We start from the raw sequence: 20147 nt of genomic DNA, 5'->3' as shown, positions 1-20147 counted from the left end.
GGCCTGGTCTCTCCAGCCTCCACTAGGCTTCCTCCAGACCCACTCTCCAGAAGACTAATGTGGTCATGGTAGCCACTGGGGATGGGAGCTTTTTTCCTGGGGGCAACTGCTGAAATAGGGGATCCCCAGGGGCCCAGGACAGAGCTGGTCACTGTCTCAGCTCAGATGTGGTGGCACTCAAGCACTCTAGGAGGACACGTGGTGGTTATGTGTTTATGGCCTGTCTCCCCTAGGTGAGCAGGGACTATGTGTTAGCTGTCACCATACCTCAGTGTTTAGAAAGTACAAGGAACATAAGCACTAAAAAAATCTTTGTGAAGGAAAAAAGAGGAGGCAGGCAGAGAGGAAGACAGGGTGTCATAACAGCATGTGAGGTGATCCCTACCCAGGAAGATAGGTCTCGCACGTCAGGTAGCCAAAGTCAGAGCCGTCACAGTCCTCCACGCCCTTGTGCTGGTGACCATCTCCACAGTAGGCCCGGTGACAGCCTGAGGGACACAAGGAAGTAGCCCTGAGAGGGGCCAGGATGGGACAGGCTTACCTCAACCTGTAAGGACTGTGTGGCTTGAAGGGTCCATGCAGAGTACGTGCCCTCTTGAATGGACTTCCATAAAGCTTCAGATGCATCCATGGACTGCCCCTCACACCCCAAATCCCACACCAGAGAATAAGAAGATCCAGGCTCCAGCCCACTCTAGCGACTCATTAGTCAATGGACCAAGAACACGCCACTAGGGTTCTCTGAGCCTCCACATCCCTACCTTAAGGCTGCAGTAAGGACACCACCTCCTTCAAAAGGGTCTCTGTTCTCATGCAAGGGGAGCATCTTGGAGTCCAAGCCCCACTCCCATTTTACAGGGCTTTGAGACCCCCATCAGTTCCTTCTTGCTGCGTGATCTATCAGACAGTATCTGCGCCAGGGGCAGAAGGGACTCCAGGCAAAGCCGGCATGCCAGGGAGGACCATTTCGGCGACCGTCATGGGAAGTACAGCTCCACCAAGAGGGCGCCAGCCGTCTCTCCACCCCACATCCATCCCTGTGCACACCATCCTCACTACGCTGCGCCGTCAGCCTTCCCTGAGCAAGGAAAGAGACTTTGCATTTACACATCTCCAGCCCTGGGCTGGGGCCTGGCTCTGCACAGCAGGGGCTGGAAAATAATTCAGTGGAGGGATGTTGAACCCTTACTCTACCTGGATGATCCAGTGCACATTAGCGCACTGAATCTCTGAAAACCTGAGCAGTCATACCCATTTCTCGGTTGAGGAAAGCGACACCTGGAGCTGTGAACCTTCTATGCCCCCTGCTCACTGAGTAGCCTCCTCTGTTCTGTCTCCCTGTAAGTTTCTTGCTTTCTATCTCCCCTCCTGCTTTTGTTGCATGACTGGAAATAGAAGAAAAGCAAACCCTCCAAGGCTATGCCGCCCACCTGTCCTGGTAGCATCCCGTCAGCCTGAAGGCAGCTGCCCTGAAAAGGGGCTTTGCCACTACAGCTCCATCTGGTAACACAGCCTGATTCAAATTCTTGGCTTCTCCCTTCAGTCCTTCGCTCTGCATCACCTTTATCTTTTGATAAACAATGTGGACTGGAATGTGGGTTTTGTCCAGAAGTAGGATTCAGGAAAAGGGAGTGACTGGTGGCGTCTCTGGGGGCAAGGGCCTTGACACTAACCCCCGCTGACATGCTTGGGCAGTGGAAGTCCACATGTGGCCTGAATGGCGGTGGGGGGGGGGTTGTCACCACAGCAGCCCAGGTGTTCCCCCTCTGGCTCTAGAACTGTCCAGGGGCTCGCTCTCAGCCCCCACCCCACCCGGTGGCACTCTGCTCCTCGGAACCCCCAGCTGGGCCCACTCACTGATGCAGTCATCGTCAACATTGTTGTTTCCATCGTCACACTCCTCCCCGGGCTGTAGGACCCCATCCCCACAGGAGCCACGGTGGTCTACAGTGTAGTCCACAGGGTAGAAAGGGGTCACCTGGCGAAAGAAATACATGACAGTGACCAGGGATGGCATGGTGACAGCCGCAGGCAGGAGAGGTCATTGGTACTGGGGCCAGAGGCTCTGGGTCTGTGGGGGCCTCCTCCTGGGGTGGGAAGAGGCACTCCTTTCCTGCTGCCCAGAGCTCTGCAGCTGACAGGAAAGTGGGACAGATCAACACAGCAGCCTAGCAGTGTGGGGATCGATCCCATCTGGAACCCTGGCTCAGAGAGGAGGTTCCATGTGGGAAGCAGGGGCACAGAGAACTGCTCAGAAACAGAGCAGGGGAGGTTGCCCAATCCTTCCATGGGAACAGACAGCAGAAAGCCCTGTGCCAGGCCCAACTGTTGGCCCTTCTTTCCTCGAATGCTGTTTGCCCTTCTGGGGTGGGTTATGTCTGGATTGCCTGCCTCAGGGTACCTGGATGGGGAGCCAGCCAAGGCTGTCCTTGAAGTACAGAGATCTCTGGTCTTTGCGGAAGGCAATGGCGTTTTGGGTGTTCAGCCTTTCAAGCTCCTCCTGGTTGTTGACTACAAAAATCTGCCAGAGAACACATTGGTGAGGATTCCAGAAAACACTTCTATAGGGGGACAGGGGGAAAGCTGGAGGAGGAAACAGAATCTCTATCCTTGGGCTGGTTAACAGTGGGAGGGGTTCTACATACTACACTCCAGCATCCCTCCTAAAATAGGGAGGAAGGTCTTGATCCCCGCATCTTCTCAACCCAGTCCCAGCTCCCTGAGTTTGCAATAAGACTATCCACGATTTGGGGCATGTGGGTGGCTCAGTGGTAAAGCATCTGTCTTCAGCTCAGGTCATGATCTCTGGGTCCTGGGATCAAGCCTCATATCAGGCTCCCTGCTCAGTGGGGAACCTGCTTCTCTTTCTCTCCTTCTGCCCCCCACCCCTCACTGTCCATTCTCTCTCTCTCCAATAAATAATGCCTTTAAAAAAAAGACTATCCATGACTTAAATTTTTAAACTTAAACACTTAAAATGCTTGTAAGACTTAAATAAAAAGGTGGTATCATCTAATTAAGTAATTCCACATCTGGAAATGATTCTTAATGAAATTGTTATACTCGAAGGTGTTTGTTATGGTTTTATTTACATTACTGAAAAGTTTGGGAGAGCCCTATAAGTATCCGAAAATGGGACGCTGGTTAAATAAATCATAGCACAGTTGCACACTGGATGGATGTTTATGCGTCCACTCAAAAAATGAACTGATGTCCAGGGTTATCTCAAGATAACCCAAGGGAGGGTGGGCAGCAGTGAGTGGGTGTAAAGAGGAAGCAGGAGTTGCCAGGAGTTGATAAATGTTGAATTTGGGTGAAGGATACATAGAGGTTTATTACAATATTTGTTCCGCTTTGGTATTTACCTGAAATTTTATTTATTTTTTTTTATTTAAATATATTTTTTAAAGATTTTATTTATTTATTTGACAGAGAGAGATCACAAGTAGGCAGAGAGGCAGGCAGAGAGAGAGAGGAAGAGAAGCAGGCTCCCTGCTGAGCAGAGAGCCCGACGTGGGACTCGATCCCAGGACCCTGAGATCATGACCTGAGCCGAAGGCAGTGCTTAACACACTGAGCCACCCAGGCGCCCCTACCTGAAATTTTAAATAATTTTTTTTGTTCCTAAAAAAAGACAAAGAAAATACTCCAAAATGCACCTACAACCAAATGGACAATTTGGTTTCCTACTTTTGATTTTCCTTTATTTTCCAATATCCTATAATAAGTATCTGTCAAGTATAATGGGGAAATCAATCTTATTAAAAGGCTCTTAAAAAGCTCTGAGAGGATCAGGTGAGAGAGAGGTCCTGAAGGATAACCAGCCCAGATTTGTCCCAGGAGCCTTACCACAGGAACATGAGGCGAACTGGGCCCAAAGACGGATTCCCTGTAGGAAGGGTTATTCACATTTGTAGGGGTTCCACAAAGACAGCTTCCTGGAGGCCCGGGAAATCCTCGGTCCCCTTTGGGTCCCATCACAAGTTGTCCTAGGAAGTAACAGATTGCTGAGTCACTTGAGTGAAGGAAGAGAAAACCAAAAAGCCCAGGGATACTTGAACAAACTTCCCAACAGAAACAAGGTCAAAGTCCACAGTATTTTAGGGTAGGCCTGGGGGGAGAGGTTCAAAGAGACTCTTGTTCCAAGGCGTGGAGGAGGTGATATTCTCTGTGGGTCCCTTAACCATGCTGGGTGTTGCAGCACCTTTTCCAACGGTCCCTCCCTTCACTTTCTCTATACCTCAGAACCGGATAAGACATTCCACTTCCCTGACTACCCTGCATTCAAGGTCTGCAATGGGAGAAGGGTAGGCATCTGGGAAAGTCTATCCTGATACAGGAAAAACATTGCTAGTAAGAGACATAGTTTCCTCCTCCTTCCTGTCTAGAAGACAGACAAGATGTCTGGTGCTGCAGCAGCCATATTGCAACCATGAAGTAACAAGTATGAGAAGAGAAACCAACACACAGAAAAGACCAGAGGCTCATGGGACATAGGAGCCTAACAGTGACCCTTAGAGGCTGAACCGACTCCAGCCGTTGTCCACTTCTGGACTTCCTTGTTATGTGAGAAAAACAATCCCCTTTTTGTTTAGATTATTATTAAAAGGGACTTCTTGTGGATGAACACATTGCTAATTGATAGCTCTCATTATTATTTTTATTCATTTTGTTCTGTTCTTATATGTAAGATCTTTATAAAGGAATTTCTGAAGGTGGGTTTCTTTGATTTCTTATGGAAGAAAATGTCATGTTTGAAAAGGCTCTACCTACTCATTGTCCCCTGATACTGAGAAGAATGTCCTAAACATATATGATCAGAAAATGTACTCCCTGCAGTGTGGGTGGCCTGCTAGGGTAGAAGTTTTCACCCTGACTTTCAAAGACCCTAATGCCCAGGCCAGAGCCTAGACCGATTCCATCAAGAATGCTGAGAATAGAATCCAGGCATCTTTGCTTTTAAAAGCTCTCAAGCTGATACCAACATACACTGAGGTTGAGAACTGCTGGTCTAAGGAAACAGTCTTTGCACAAGCCATTCCCCCACTAGATTGTTCTCTCTTCACCCTCTATGCCCCCCTCTCCAGGTACCTCCCTACTTGCTCCTGACCTGGGTTCCAACATCACTTCCTCAGGGAAGGCTTCCGAATGCTCACACTCAGGCACGTTCACCTTGGATACAATTTCATAGCTCCCCACGCCTCTTCTTCACAGCATTTCTGTTTGTGACTTTTGTACCTTGTGAGATTATGTGATGAAGGGCAATCTCCCCCAGTAGAATGTAAGATCCACAAGTGCAAGGTTGGTGCCCATGTTCATTTACCACAACTGAACATGCAGGAGGGGCAGTATACATGTTTGATGACTGCCTCAATAATGAATGTAGACTAACTGGTCTTCAGAAAAGGCTAAAAATCACCGTCAGGTTGGCTGGAAAGGGCTAGAGCAAGAGCCATCCAACAGGAAGAGAGGAAAGAGAGGGAACCCCTGGAAATGGAGAAAGGCAGTATGCCTCCTCCTGGGAAAGTAAGGGGGAGTCTGGAGACCAGGCAGTCATTGCCTTTCAAGTTGTACAACTTCCAGGCCACCCAACAACAGGCGACACAGATGACAAATCCCGGAAGGGCAGAAAATAAAATGACCCCAGGGGAGAGGTCTGGTCAGGTTCCAAGGAAGCAGCTTCAGCTAGAGGAAGAGACCCCAATGGGAATACTCTCCCCACAACCCTGACCATTCCAGAACAGATAGGTCCAAGACAGAGCAATGCCAGCAAGGGGGGAAGGGAGTCGTGCCAACATTTTATCCCGGGTTATGGTAGTTTGTTTGAAAAAGAAATATGCATCCACTGCTGCAGGAGGAGCTCAGCACAGCCCGGAGAGACAGAGACCCCACCAGCCCAGGAATACTCTGGGTAGTCGTCACGTGGGGAAACCAAAGTGGGGATTTCTAGAACACAGAGGATGTGAGAGTAGCACTGGAGCAGGCTCTGGGACCCCAACCGCTCCTCTAGATCCGTGGCCTCAGAGCGATTCAGGAATTCATCCCATTATCCAGCTAGTAAGTGGGGATGCTGAAATGTGAATTTCAACTTAATGCTATGCCATTCAAGAGACAAACGTCCAAGAATATCCATGCCTGCAGGAAGCTGGCAATTCCCAGGTACCACAATGATTCACTTAGACCCTGTCTGGGTGCTGGAAGGTCAGCCAAATTTGTAATTTAGTTATTGCAAATTACATCCTAGACACATTTTGTGTCTAAATTCCCTCCCCTGCCTCCCAGCATCTCTTTCTCTATAACTTGGGTACTAAAGAGCTCCCGCCCTCTCCACCAGCCCCAGCACCGGCCTGCCCCCCAGCACTGGGCACCAGAACCAGAGCCAGCCTCCCAACAGGACAACAGGATGGGGCAGGGTGCCTGCTTCCTGCCACCACTGCAGTTTTCCTGCAGCTTCCTTTCAGCTGTTGGAGGGCATCTGTCACCTCTGCCTGCTGGTTTCCTGCCAGGAGGCACTGAAGGGCATGACGACTCAAGCTTCCCCAGCCTGGCCTCTCAGAGTGGGCTGAGTGGGCCTGGCTGATCCATCATCCCTTGTAGCCAGAGGCCCCGGCTCTCCAACATTTCCCTGAGAACCTCCCATCACCGTGGGCTGTGCAGTGGGAGTGGGCCTGAGATGGGAAATCTGGGAGAAAGAGGAGGCACCACAGAAACATCTCCACATCACCCCCAGGTCCCACTCTGCCTCTGCAGAGCCACATGGCTGGATGGAAAGGTTTCAGGCCCAGGAGCCACAGACTGACTCTAGGCCACCAGTCACCTCTGTGACCTTGAGAAAGTCCCTCTTCTCTGAGGTTCGAAGTTCTTTTCTAGAAAGGGAGGTTTGGATAAGACCAGGGTTGTTTGACCTGTGGTCCACAGAGCCCAAGCATATCCCAAGATGGATTTGGGGCAGGGGTTCTAGAACTCTGTGAAGCAATGTACGGAATCTTGGATATAGATAGATTTTTCTCCTGAGCGGGCTTGGGAATTTTATCAGCCTTCAAAGGTAGTCTCAGGAATCACTTTTGCAGCCTGAACCCGTTCTTGATAATAATCCAACTCGCCACGCTTAGGAAAGTTCTTTTAAATTCTGCCTTCCTCTTCTTTCCCTACCCCAAAAAGCAGGATTATTGCCCCATTTTCTTCAGTCCCTTCACTGAGAGGATCCCCAGAAAGGAAGTGACTCAAAAGAAGGCACGGGAAGGGGACAGGAGTAAGAAATGGGCTGCATCTGGCTTGACTGCCATGCAGTAATGTGGGGAGACAGACTGAGAACCCAAGTGGCTGTGTCTGTAGGCTGTCCCTCCCGCCTGCTCGGGACTGTGGTGATGCAAAGCTGCTTTGCCACAGAAGTGGCCTCAAGGACCTGCCATCCAGCAGGAAGATGAAACTCCTCAGTTTTGTGAGCTGCTCAATACCCCAAGGGCCAAGAGAGCACCTTCCAAAGACAAAACTCAGTCTTCACACCACATTCGCAGTCCCTGGGCCTGGCAGCTCATGATCACGGGGTTTGAGGGGAACATGACATGTGCCAGAACTGAGGAGGACGAGGATAGTAATGGACACTTGAACAACACGGGCTTGAACTGCACAGGTCTATTTACACACAGAGTTTTTATAGTACAGTCCCGTGGTTGCATTTTCTCTTCCTTATGATTTTCCTCCTAACATTTTTTCCCTTCAGCTTACTTTCGTGTAAGAGTACAGTATATGACATATAGAACTGACAAAGTATGCGTTAATTGACTCTTTGATATCCATAAGGTTCCCAGTCAACAGAAGACTATATTATTCGTTACGTTTTGGGGGAGTTACAAGTTATACATGGATTTTCAACTGACTGGGATCAGTGCCCCTAAACTCCACGTTATTCAAGGGTCAACTGTAGTTGGAAGGACCCTCATAAGCATCATCCAGTCAATTCACAGAAACAGATTACGTGGCATGGACACATGGGCCGGGGGCATCTCCACCTGTTTCCCCTAAGGGAATAGAAACAGGTGTGCTAAGACACTTTATTGTTATACCAATTGATGTTTGTTTTTCCACTACTTTTTCCTCTCCTGATTTCAGAGAGGTAGCAAGACTTTGTGTGTTCATGCCCTTGGTGAAAACAGATATGATGTGAAGATTGTGCCTTTCTGCCCTCTGTTCTCAGAGGAGAAAAGCTCCTAAATGGGGTAGCAGTATAGGAGGAGTGTGACAAGCGAGGGGGCTGGAGGGTGGAAGGGGGGAGATCACCCCAGACATGGAGTGACAGGGACCCCAGACATGGAGTGATGGGGACCCCCTGCGTCCTAGAGAAGAGGTAAGTTCTCAGAAGGAATGGCTGTGGGACCAGTCTTGGAAATGTTCTGACATCCAAGCATGGCATGAAGATGGCTGCCACCAGGCCCCCTTGGACCACATGCCCTTGGAGAGCAGGCATTTCAGAGGTGAACAGGGCAGATTAAAGGCTGGAGGGAAAATCTCTGAGGTTTTGTCTGCCATATTCCCCAGACTCTTTGCCCAACTCTTTTTTTGGCAGCTGAAGGAGTGTAGAGAACCCCAATAATGCCTGAGATTGCATTTTCCCGGCAACCCAGCAGGTTAGAATCTCAGAGCCAGCTTTAAATTGGTTTAAAGGACCTAACAAGTTACGACATTTCTTGACCATCCCATGACAGGGCTGTGAATATATTCCTATAAACACAGGAAGGAAAAGTGAAATGTAGAATTTTAAAATGACTTTGTTTTCTTAAGAAAAAAAAAAAGGTAATAAAAATTGCTTGGATTCCTTTTATACAACAGAGGACAAAGGACCCTATGGAGTGAACAGTTTTCTCAGGCCCAGTGATGCTGTGTTTATACAGACAATGTGCCATGAATGGTCGTATGTGGAGCTGATGAAGGCACAAACTAAATAAAGGGTTTAGCTCATCAAATTAAACAAGGCAAACAAGGTAGCAGTGCTTCTATGCCCTCCTCAATGGTAGACTTTGAATTCTTTTTATGATTTCTTTGTGTGTTTAGAATAAACTAACAAGTACTCTTTGATAAAACTACATAAGATAGAAGCTCTGCCACACCACCTTTACTTCTAGGTTTAAGAGAACTGCTTGGAGTTGTGAAAGGTTTTTCTAGAAAAAGAAATTAGTTGATGAAATACGTGCCAGTTATTTTTCACATGAAGTATAAATGACATCACCAGTGTAAACATGGTTCCCTCTGCTTTCTCCTCTATTAGTTCTCTACAACAGAATCAGGATGGTATTTACCTCTCTTGTGTTGAAGTAGAAAGAGTCAAACTGGAGAAATTTTGAATATATTAAAGTGCCTCTAGTAGTTTCTAATTCAAAACACTAGACAGACCTCTGCAGGCATCTCCTTGTGCCCTCTCTGGGGAGGCTGGCCAGGAGGGCGACACTGTAGATCACATGAAGCAGAGTAGCTCTTACCTGCGGATGGGGGGCCCGGGGGGCCTGGGGGACCTGGACGGCCAGGTTGACCAGAAGGCCCAGGCTTGCCTGGTGGGCCCATTACTCCACTATCTCCCTTCTGCCCCTGACAGAGAGAAAGGCAGAGCCTGTTATGATAACATGACATGGCAAACTTCCTTCCCCATTTATGCCTAAATCAGGGACCACCTTGCACTTTGGAGCAGGAGCCCAGGGCAGGATGCTCCTAAGGCCTTGACCATCAAGCTCCTAAAAAGCTCAGGGCAGGGGCACTTGACTGACTCAGTCAGTAGAGTATAGGACTCTTGATCTCAGGGTCATGAGTTCAAAGCCCTATGTACGTTGGCTGTGGAGCCTATTTAAAAAAAAAAAAAAAGAGCTCAGGGCAAGTGACATTTGAGATTGTGATGGTTACAAGTTTACAGACATTACTTCTTGCTATCTCCGGGAAACACATGGCACATGCCTACTGAAAGGAACCAATCCAACCCTCTCCCCTCACCAGACAGAGGAGGAAACAGAGGCTCAGGAAAGAGCAGAGATTCACACAAGACACCTAGCACTGAGGCAACAGACTTGTTGCCTAGGATTCAGGCCTCTGCTTCCTCATCAAGACCCTTTCTATTTTACCACAAGAGCCATTTCCATCAAATGAGTGGCTCCCACTTGTTCTCAGGATAAAGACCCAGATCCTTATTTCAGCCTACAAAGTGCTGCATGGCTGGCCTTTCCAGTCTTCTGGTGTTTTTGGTCTTCAAGAGCACAACTTGCCTTTTACTTTGCTCCTCCCTACCCAAACTCCCTTTCCACACCTCTGCCTGGTTAACTCCCTCCCCGCCATTAGCTCTCAGGTAGAGTGTCACTGCAGCACAGCCTTCTGGACCTTGCTAGGCTCTGCCAGACCAAGTGAGTTCTCTTTGTCACAGGTTCTCAGAACTTGGCCCCCTTCCTCCCTGGCCTTTACCCAAATCAGAAACACACCTGTGGTCCTTTCATCGATGTCTCTGTCTGAGACATAGGCTCCCTGTTGGCCAGAATTTGTCTTGTTCCCCAGACTAAATGGAGGAAGAGGAAGATGCCGACAACACAGAGGGGAAGTAGTTCTGCTGAGCTGGAAGTCAGGAGACCTGGGTTTTCATGTTGCCCATGAGACCCTGGGTCATGCAAGTCATTGTTTTGTGGCTCAGTTTTCTCATCTATAAAATGGGGCCATTACATTAAACACACATATTTGTTGTGAGAGTAATAAAGCTCCTAGAGGTGAAAAAGTAGTTTGTGCAGAAGCAAGGGCTGGGGGGCAGGGAGTGTCAAGCTATGATTGATAGCAACTGGCTTGGTTTCATCTTTTTCACGTGGTTGGAAAAGATCTGATTTCTAAAAGAGAGCCATACCTGGAGCTGTAGCATCCACACAGGATGTCTACCTTGTTGCCTGTTCTGAAAGGCTCAAGAGCAAAGCTTTCCTCCTTAGGGCTGCTCTGAGGAATGACCCCAGAAACCAAGGTCTGTAGGTTCTCCCCCAGACAATTTGCTAATTGTCTGCTCTTGCGCTGGGCCCAAATAGGACAGTGATTAAAGCACGACATCTTTGACCTGGATCCCCTTTCGACACTTGTGCCTGGGCAGGCCTGCCCATGTAATGAAACATAATCTTCCCCAAGTCTGGGAAGCAGGGGGGCAGGGCACTCCTTTCCAATCACAGCAGTGATGCATGACCTGCCGCTTTGTCAACGTGGCTCTGCGGTCTCTCCTGGCAATGTCCAAGGGGTTCTGAAATTCTTATTTATTTATGTATGTATGCATTTATTTATTTTTAGGAGTTCTAAAATTTTTAATACGGGACCTGTGACATCAGAGTTTATTTCCAATTCCATCCTGATGGAGGGAGCTCGTGGTAACTAAGATGGGTCCCAGAATAGCAAAGGAGGTCACATCATCTTAATATAGCCACAGTTAAGGCTTGTTTTTCTAAAAACTGCATCAGCTGACTAGAGTACAGGAAGTGCCTCAGCTCGAAGGAGCTGGAAGCACTCCTTGATTCTGACCCCAAACAATGATGGAATATTCTGTGTATCAGAATAAGCCATGTCCCTATCAGCGGGACTCACCGAGCAGTGCTTTCCAGGAAAGGCATTCTTTTTTATTCCTTTCCTATCACAAAGCTTGGTGATGCCTCTCAAGGAAATTGTTCTTATGAATATTATTATAAATCTTCAGTGAAGATTTATAATAAGAGTGGAGAGCCATTTTCCCAAGCCAGTTGAAGGCAAGTACTGAAGCATGAAGGTGAGGAGAGATATGTGGGGAAAAGCAGTTCTCAGCGCTCCAAGTTCAAATACTGCCTTTGAAGCTTGCTTGTCTGAGGGGGTCACTCTACTGCCCTGACCTCAGTTTCCTCATGGATAGACCAAGGGAAGTGGATTAGATGGTCTCTAAAATCCTTCTGGATCTGAAATTACAATCTCCTGAAGTCCCTGCTGGATCTCTGATTCCAGGAGTTGGATAGACTTATGATAACCTCCAGAAACTCTTAGTACCACTGGCCCAGCAACGTCCCATGTAAAAGACTCTGTGGTAGGAAACTAATTCATGATTTAAAAAAATAAAGGATCATGGCAGTCTACCAAGGTTAACAGTTAAAGTCTCTGCTGACTAGACAGCAGAGAGGGTTCGGAGCATGCTCAGCTTGTTTATAACATCCTGTAGGAAGGAGGAACCAATTTCTCTCAGCTCCTACCCATGGTCCTGGGGTAGTTTTAAGATTGTTCCAATTGAAATATTTCAGGAAATAACCTTCTTGGCTCAAGCCCTCACCAGGAAAAGACAAACACTGTCCAAGAAAAGCACCAAAAGGATAGACACCAGCAGGCTTCTTGAAACCCAAGCTGTGAAATCAGCAGTAGGGAAGAAAAAGATTTTTCCTTTTTTTCTCCTTTTCCTGAGCCAAGATTTTAGGGAACTGTGGCATCACTGTGAAGTTATGGACAAACCATCCATTTAAAACTTTGAAAAACTGTACTGGACTACTGCAACTCCAGAAGTTACAGTGGACTTTGTATTATCCAGGTTGGAGCCTGTGTAATTCCCAAGTTCACTTGGAAAAGACCAGAATTGGTTTCATACTGTTACCATTGTTTTGGACCCTGGCCACATATTAGAATCACGTGGAGGGGGCGCCTGGGTGGCTCAGTCGGTTAAGTGTCTGCCTTCAGCTCAGGTCATGATTCGAGGGTCCTGGGATCAAGCCCCATGTTAGGCTCCCTGCTCAGTGGGGAGTCTGCTTCTCCTTCTGCCTCTGCCCCTCCTCCAGTGCACACTCACTCTCTCTCTCAAATAAATAAAATCTTCAAAAAACCCCAAACAAACCCAAAAAGAATCATGTGGAGAGCTTTAAAAAATAGCCGGCCATGCTGAAGCCCCATGCCAGGTCAAATATATCAAATGCTCTGGGAAGCAGGGCCTAGGCACTGGGGATGATGAGAGGCAAACTTGGAACTACAACCGTTGCACCCAAGGCAGAAAACCTGTATCTAATCTGTCCCCAGCTTATTATTCTAGATGCTTCTAGATGAGAACCACCGATCTAGCCTAAGGAAAGAATGAAAACATAAGAATGGAGAAAGGTTTGCACCCCAAAGATGTTCATCTCTCAGCATTATATATAATTTGGTCAGGCCTCTCTTGTCCAAGCAATCTACTGCTTACTCATTTACAAAATGGGATGCAGGCATTTTAAAAAGATGTTTAAAAATGCTTCATGAGGGGTGCCTGGGTGGTTCAGTTGGTTGAGTGTCTGACTCTTGGTTTTGGCTTGGGTCTTGGTCTCATGATTATGGGATTGAGCCCTGTATCAGGCTCTGTGCTCAGCGGGGAGTCTGCTTGGGATTCTCTTCCTCTCTCGCCCCCTTTGCCTCTCTCCCTGCTCGTGCATGTGTGCTCTCTCTATCAAATAAAAAAAATAAATCATTAAAAAAACTCTTAATGGATATGTAGGGTAATGAGCAAATGTGTGTATGCTGTGACTTTAAGTTACAGTTTTAGGATACAACAGTTATGTATTGGATATAAAAGACACAAACAACTAGAACGTTCACAAAGAAATAACACTGGAAGGAAGTACACGCAAATGGTTATGTCTGAGTGTTAGGCCTTTAGATGACTTCCCTCCTATTTTCTGAATTTTTCAAGTTTTCTGTGTTGATCATATATGACATTTATAATGGGAAAAGAAGTAAAAAGTTTACAAATTGAACCCCAAAAGTAAAGGAACGCCTGTCCATTAGAGAAAAGATGAGAAGTTTCTCTGAGGCACTGAGTACAGCTCTAAAGCCAGCTAAGGCAAATGTACCTTCATCTTCCCTCTTCTTATCCCATGACATGGTTTGACACCGACGCCTGCTGACCAGGGGGAGTTCAGAATGAACAACTCCCCTAAGCCCTTAGTAGCACCCATAAAAAGAGTGGAGTCACTTACAAATTGGGGGTCTGATTCGGGAAAAGCCACTGTATTGCTGAGACCCAGAAAACCCTTCAATCAGCAAGGAGATATTTGGGCTGTTCTCCAAAACTCCATTTGTGTCTGGGACATTGAGGCAAAAAGCAAGTTTTCTGGATGAACAACCAGATCTGGCTTCTACTCCCAGTTGCTTTGGTTAAGACAGACCCATTCTTATGAACCAAGGATCCACTCTTGCTTCTGGCCTTGGACACAGTTTGAATGGGGTGTTCGCTTCCAACTGCTTCAACCCTCGGTTAGCCTAGAGAAACAGGAGTTGCTGGAATTGGTGTTCTTTCTGCCCACCAGTCTCGAGGACACTGGGCACTATGACTATGGAATATCTATGATGGGCTCCACCTGTCTGTCTCTCTATACCACCCACTACTGTCAGGAGGGTCTGACTTCAGGGGCGTGGTAAGCACTAGGAGCCTTACCGGCTTTCCTCGTTTTCCTGGTCTTCCCCTGGGTCCTCTGGGTCCTGTAATCCCAGGCTCACCCTTTGGACCCATTTCACCCTGGAAAGAAGAAAGAGAAGCAAGAGAGGAATTAGGCATGGGGGCAGGCGCATCTCTGCAGGTCCATCTAATCATTGGTCATGAGGGCAGTGCACTCGCTCATTCTCGACCTCTTCCAACTGGCCAAGGTGGGAGATTGGGAAAGTGATGAGGTCATGTGAAAGGTAGATAGGTTTTTCAAGGAAGTGGAAGGAAAGGAGGAGGTTACCCTGGGTGGGTTATTTATTATCTGCAAGAGACAAGCTCCTGGGGAGCACACATTTTGGTGTGCCAAGTCACCATCCTAAACGGCCAAAGTAGGACATTCCCGCATGTCAGCCACATGTGTGCCTGTGACATGGCACACTGCCAGGCAAAAATGCTTTTTCTTTTAGTGGAAATTGTGTGTTGTATTTTGTTTCGTTTATTGCACGAATTCCAATCAATGAGTTTTTGAATGACTGGACACAGTTTTGACAAATGTCATCTTTGGAAATTTTCTGCTCAGGTAATGACCTTTATTTAGGGTTATAAATTTCCCTACTCTTCTGTAGAAACCGGTTTGGTTCCAGCTCACTTTCATTTGAGTTAGATGAAAACTGTGGGGAAAAATGTTCCAGACATATATTCACATGCTCAGTGTAATGATTGTAAAAGGCAGGAAAAGCAATGTCAACAGTCCTCTTAATTGAAAAGCCCTACTCTGAGCTATCAGAACCAAAAGCACCAATTGTAGAATTTCATAGTTTCAGGCCAACTTTTGTCAAACCCATTTCTCCATCACAGTTTCTCTCCTTCCCTGTGTTCTTCTAGGATTCCAGGGCCACCCGCTGTTTCTTTGGGTCAGGGACACCACAGAGCATCATTCCTGCCTCCAGTTATCCCTCTAGAGCCCAGAATGTACCACCAGCAAGTTAAGTGTAGAAGAGCAACTATGAGAGTTTCTGTTAGTCAGCAGCTAGTGTCCATGAAAAGCTACCCCAAGCACTCAGAGAGAACAATAAGCATCCAGAAGGCTCTCCACATGGAAGTCAGAGGAAGTAGAAGACAGTGCACACTAATACAGAGTAAGGATGAAGCATAAACTCTGAAATTATGTCACTTGGCCAATGTAACAAATTGTTCCTACCCAAGCCACTAACATCTTGCCACACCAAGAACTGTTCTTAAACCTGTGGTTTCTTTCCAGCCTGTCATGTCCTCCATCATCTAGGCAGTGAGAGAGTGAGAGAATCCAAGATAACATGGATTCTTTTTTTTTTTTTAAAGATTTTATTTATTTATTTGACAGAGAGAGATCACAAGTAGGCAGAGAGGCAGGCAGAGAGAGAGAGAGGAGGAAACAGGCTCCCCGCTGAGCAGAGAGCCCGATGCGGGACTCGATCCCAGGACCCTGAGATCATGACCTGAGCCGAAGGCAGCGGCTTAACCCACTGAGCCACCCAGGTGCCCCATAACATGGATTCTATGTTGTACAATTTTCCTCAGCTGTTTAGAGGGGGCCATGGGGTATTTTGTCTGGCTTGGAGAAAACAGCCACATAAACGGTATAAGTGGTTTTGTTTTCATTTTTTGTTTTTTTTAAAGATTTTATTTATTTATTTGACAGACAGAGGTCACAAGTATGCAGAGAGGCAGGCAGAGAGAGAGGGAGAAGAGAGGAAGCAGGCTCCTCGCTGAGCAGAGAGCCCGAAGAGGGGCTTGATCCCGGGACCCTGAGATCATGACCTGAGCTGAAGACAGAGGTTTTAACCCCCTGAGCCACCCAGGCGCTCCTCATTTTTTGTTTCTTTATAAAGATTGGCAGAAGGAAGTGTGGCCCCTCTCTTCATCAACTGTAAGCAGCCAGTAAGTTCTTGATCTAATTTCTAAGACCTAATTATCGTTATCATATCATCTTTGTCTTAAAACAGCCTGCTATGAAAGGGAAAGAGAACTCTAGATGGCAAATCTAGTAAACGGTACAGAGGCCAAAGATGTTGTCATCCTTAATTCCACAGTAATTTATTATTCTTTGATGTTCACTCTTGCACTGAATGAAAACCTAACCTAAATATTTTTTAATCAAATTATTTTTTCCCTTTTAATGTTTCCTTTAACTCACTTATGCAATTATTTATTTTTAACCCAATATTCCAGCTAGGGAATAACAAGAACAGAGTTTTTGACAGCTTACAACAGTGATAAATAGTAATAAGAGATGACTGAAATTATTAAATATGCTCTCCTGGCTGGAGGTCAGATAAAAATTGTTTATTTGAGTTTGGAAAAGAAAACTTTAAGGTACACTTGGAGAAACCACTAGGATTCTAAGAAAGCATGCATTTGCATGTTTGAAGAATACTATGCTCTGGGGCTTAGGAAAAATGACACCCACCCAGGTCAATGGCTTTCAGCGTGAGGAACCACCATTACAACGTTAGATAGAGGAGTTTTCAGTGGCCAGTTAGGTATGCTCTCACGCTCTCTCTTTATCCTGACACCTCCTCGCACCAACCCCCCATTCTTCCCCAGGCCCTAACTCTACATAGAAGAAATCTGCCAGTCCATTGCCACTTTCATAATTTTTGTCATATCGGGATACCACTCTATTGTTAGTTGCTAGATATTTTTTCTTTAAGTCAACTGAATGAACTCCATTTTTAGCAAGCCTTGTTCCCCGCAAGATATCCATGAAATTCCACTAAATACTTAACTGTTTAAATAAAAAGATTAACCATCAAATGAAAAAAGCTAAAATAACTGTGCATTGCCCTCAAAGAAGGTCTGAGTTGACTGCCACCAGCAATGGTCATAGGCCAAAGATGCTCGTGCCTCCTGCTGGGACCCTTGACTGTAGCGGCTCAGATCTGATCCCTCTGCCATGATGCCTTCTGCTTCTGAACATTACCATGGCCCTCTGACAGTCAGGAAGGCATAGAAAACCCTCTCTACCCGGATGGTGGGTCTTCTCCCTCCCACTGTACTGGAGGGTGGTCTCAGACCATACTGGCACTCTCTCTCATTGATGTGCACGGCAACTTGCTCCGCTTCCAAACCAGAACCTTCCATGGCAAAACCCACTTTCTCTCTGGACAGAGAGGCAGAGCTCTTTGTGTAGTGTGTAGAAAGTCTGATTTATTTATTTATTTTTTACCACGGCCCATTTTTACTTGTAAGTACTTACTTTCTGCCCCAGCATTCCAGGAAATCCTGGGAAACCCTGTGAAGAGAGCAACACACAGAGTGACTCTCTCTGAGAGAGGGCTCGAGAGAGCTGTGGAAGAGTGTGGTTGGCCATTTTCAAGATAAGAGCCCAGTCAGTCAGTCACTCAGTCAGCTAGCCAGCCAGTAAGCTGGACAGCCCACAAGGGGCTACGACTTCTTTGTAGTTTATCATTCCGTGCAAAGGCCATTACCTTTTCTCCTTTGGGGCCCAAGTCACCTCTTTCACCTCTGGATCCCTAGGAGGAAACCACAGAGAGCCAGAGTTAATACGTGGGAGGGAAAATTGGAGCATTTCACAGTGAAAGCTCCCTAAGCCAACACCCTCATTTTACAGGCTAAGAAGTAGGCTCAGAGTTTAGGTGACTTGCCCAAGGAAGGAACGTTTTGTGATCTTCCTTTTATTTATACCACAAAGACCTTTTGCTTTAATAAAAGACAACTCACAGAAAATTCGTGTCCCAGATCCTCTCTCATCTTGTAGGAAATTGGTCCCCAGGTTCTGGCTGGGTTTTTAAATTTGGTTTGGTTTGGTTTGGTTTGGTTTTTGGCAGATGAGAAGTTGTGTGATGGAAGCTTAAAGACACATGTCAGCCATCATCCTCCAGAATCCCTCAAGCAAGCAATGTTCCCTCTCCACCAGGAACAACCTTCAACGGCTCTTCTGCCCTACTTCCACTGGAGCTCTTCCCTTGCCCACACGCCCTGCCTCAGGAGACCCCTCCCTGCTGTGGGAATATCTAGGAAAGTCACTATAGTCAGTAACTTAAGAGAAACCTGGGCCTGTCCTCTGCTCATCATTGGCCCTAGAGCCAATAGCCCAGGCCAGGTTCTGGGAAGCCATCAGAGACAAACACTAACCTTTTCCCCTCTGGATCCAGGGTAGCCCTAAAAGAAAGCAAAAGGTGCATTTAGGATCCACTCTATAGGACCTTTCGGTTTGATGCAAGAGTAGAAGGAATCCCTGAATGTGATGGTGAGGTGTGTCCCCACCTCGTGCTGCAAGTTTTTAGTGGGGGTTCTAACAGTAAACACAAAGATGTCCCTGAGGGTTATGTTTCTCCCAGGCCTAAAAAGAACATTGTTTTTCTTACTCACAAAAGCCTGAACAAGGCTTCCACCTGCTTTGTTGTTTCAGGAGCTTGACTATCCCTGCCCAGGAGAACAGTAGGAAAGACATCTCTATGCCTCGTGTCCCAGGGATGCTGTCCCCGAAAGGGCTGGTAAAGGCAAGCAATCTGGCGCTGGGCTTTCCAATATCTCTGATGTTTCCCACACCTGGGACGGCAGCCCTACCCAGTCCTCATCTTTGTGGAGAGCAGCTATTCCAGAATCTTAGAGAGAAGACCTGGGAATGTCCACCTGGACTAACACACTGACCTTGGAGCCCATTGGTCCTCTTGACCCTGGCAAGCCCATCATACCCAGGTCACCTTTTTCACCCTGTGAAGAAGAAGGGGAAAAGGACCTACAGTGACTTTTACTGGAGAATCATGGGCAGGATTAGGATGGAACAAGAGCCCTCAGGGCTGGCTGGTGAATCTGAGGACCCCACATCCTCCCCTGTTCACTCCCAAGGGTTCAAGGCTGAGCTTCATCCTGGTATTTGAGATTAAACATAAAATGAAATTGCCCCAGGGAGAGCAGATCTCCAAACTAAATGCTAAAATGCTATAAATGCTCCCTCTGTTCTGAGTGGCTTGTGAGAGGGTGGGGAGAGAGCTTGGGGGCACTGGGGCCTCATAGGACCAAGTGTCAGCACCCCCGAAAACTTCACTGGCTTTGTTCTTTGCAGACAGACGGCCTTTCAGGCATTTCCATGTACTTTCACTCTAGGTTTGCAGCCAAATAGAGAGAACATCAGCCTCTGAGCTTGCATTACTGAGGCAGGGACTAAGACTCATGAGTAGGCTCTGAACCGTCTGTGCTAAAAATTCCGTACCAGGGCTAAAAAGTAGAAATATAAGATACTTAAACTTAATTTAGAATTTTTTTAGAAGTCACATTAAAACAGGTGAAGTGAACTTCAATAACATTTTGTTTGATCTGGTTATCATTTCAAGCATATAATCACTATAAAATTAACAAGGTATTTTACATTCTGTTTTTCATAATAAATATTTGAAATCTGTTGTGTATTTTACATTTAAATCACATCTCAGTTCAGGCATTATTTTTTCATCCAAAATACTTGATCTTTATTAAGATTTCCTTGGGACTTTTCCTAAGAGGGCCGGGAACACAGTTTTCTACTCCCATAATAAATATAGCTGGTAAGTGAATCAGAGCCTATAGATATTCACCTGCCCATCCCTGATTTCTACAGGTCAAGTCTGCACCCAACAGTCTGTGACCAAAGTGAGAAGAATATAAACAAAGGCACGAATGTGGATGTGTCAGCTTCCCATAATCTGTCTGAAGAATGGGATTTCATTGGCATTAGGCAATCCCTGTCTAAATGTAGGACTCTAGTTTT

The 20147-nt window shown here is 46.7% G+C and overlaps 1 protein-coding gene across 2 annotated transcripts in view; it reads right to left on the bottom strand.

Moving 5' to 3' along the window:
* The window catches only part of COLQ (collagen like tail subunit of asymmetric acetylcholinesterase), a 56489-nt gene that overhangs the window by 3123 nt on the left and 33219 nt on the right, over window positions 1-20147 (bottom strand). For both annotated transcript variants that reach the window (XM_059387973.1, XM_059387972.1), the window contains exons 7-16: window positions 19052-19114; window positions 18533-18559; window positions 17866-17910; window positions 17634-17669; window positions 14408-14488; window positions 9477-9582; window positions 3850-3989; window positions 2402-2521; window positions 1858-1978; window positions 386-488 (exon numbers count right to left, since the gene is read on the bottom strand). In XM_059387973.1, coding sequence (XP_059243956.1) covers window positions 386-488; window positions 1858-1978; window positions 2402-2521; window positions 3850-3989; window positions 9477-9582; window positions 14408-14488; window positions 17634-17669; window positions 17866-17910; window positions 18533-18559; window positions 19052-19114 — 842 coding nt within the window. The remainder of the gene's footprint in view (window positions 1-385; window positions 489-1857; window positions 1979-2401; window positions 2522-3849; window positions 3990-9476; window positions 9583-14407; window positions 14489-17633; window positions 17670-17865; window positions 17911-18532; window positions 18560-19051; window positions 19115-20147) is intronic.

The sequence above is a fragment of the Mustela nigripes genome, chromosome 2, assembly GCF_022355385.1.
Source record: "Mustela nigripes isolate SB6536 chromosome 2, MUSNIG.SB6536, whole genome shotgun sequence".
In the NCBI taxonomy this organism is placed as follows: Eukaryota; Metazoa; Chordata; class Mammalia; order Carnivora; family Mustelidae; genus Mustela; species Mustela nigripes.
The sequence above is the reverse complement of the archived record's forward strand: the minus strand, read 5'-3'. Positions and strand labels throughout refer to the sequence as shown.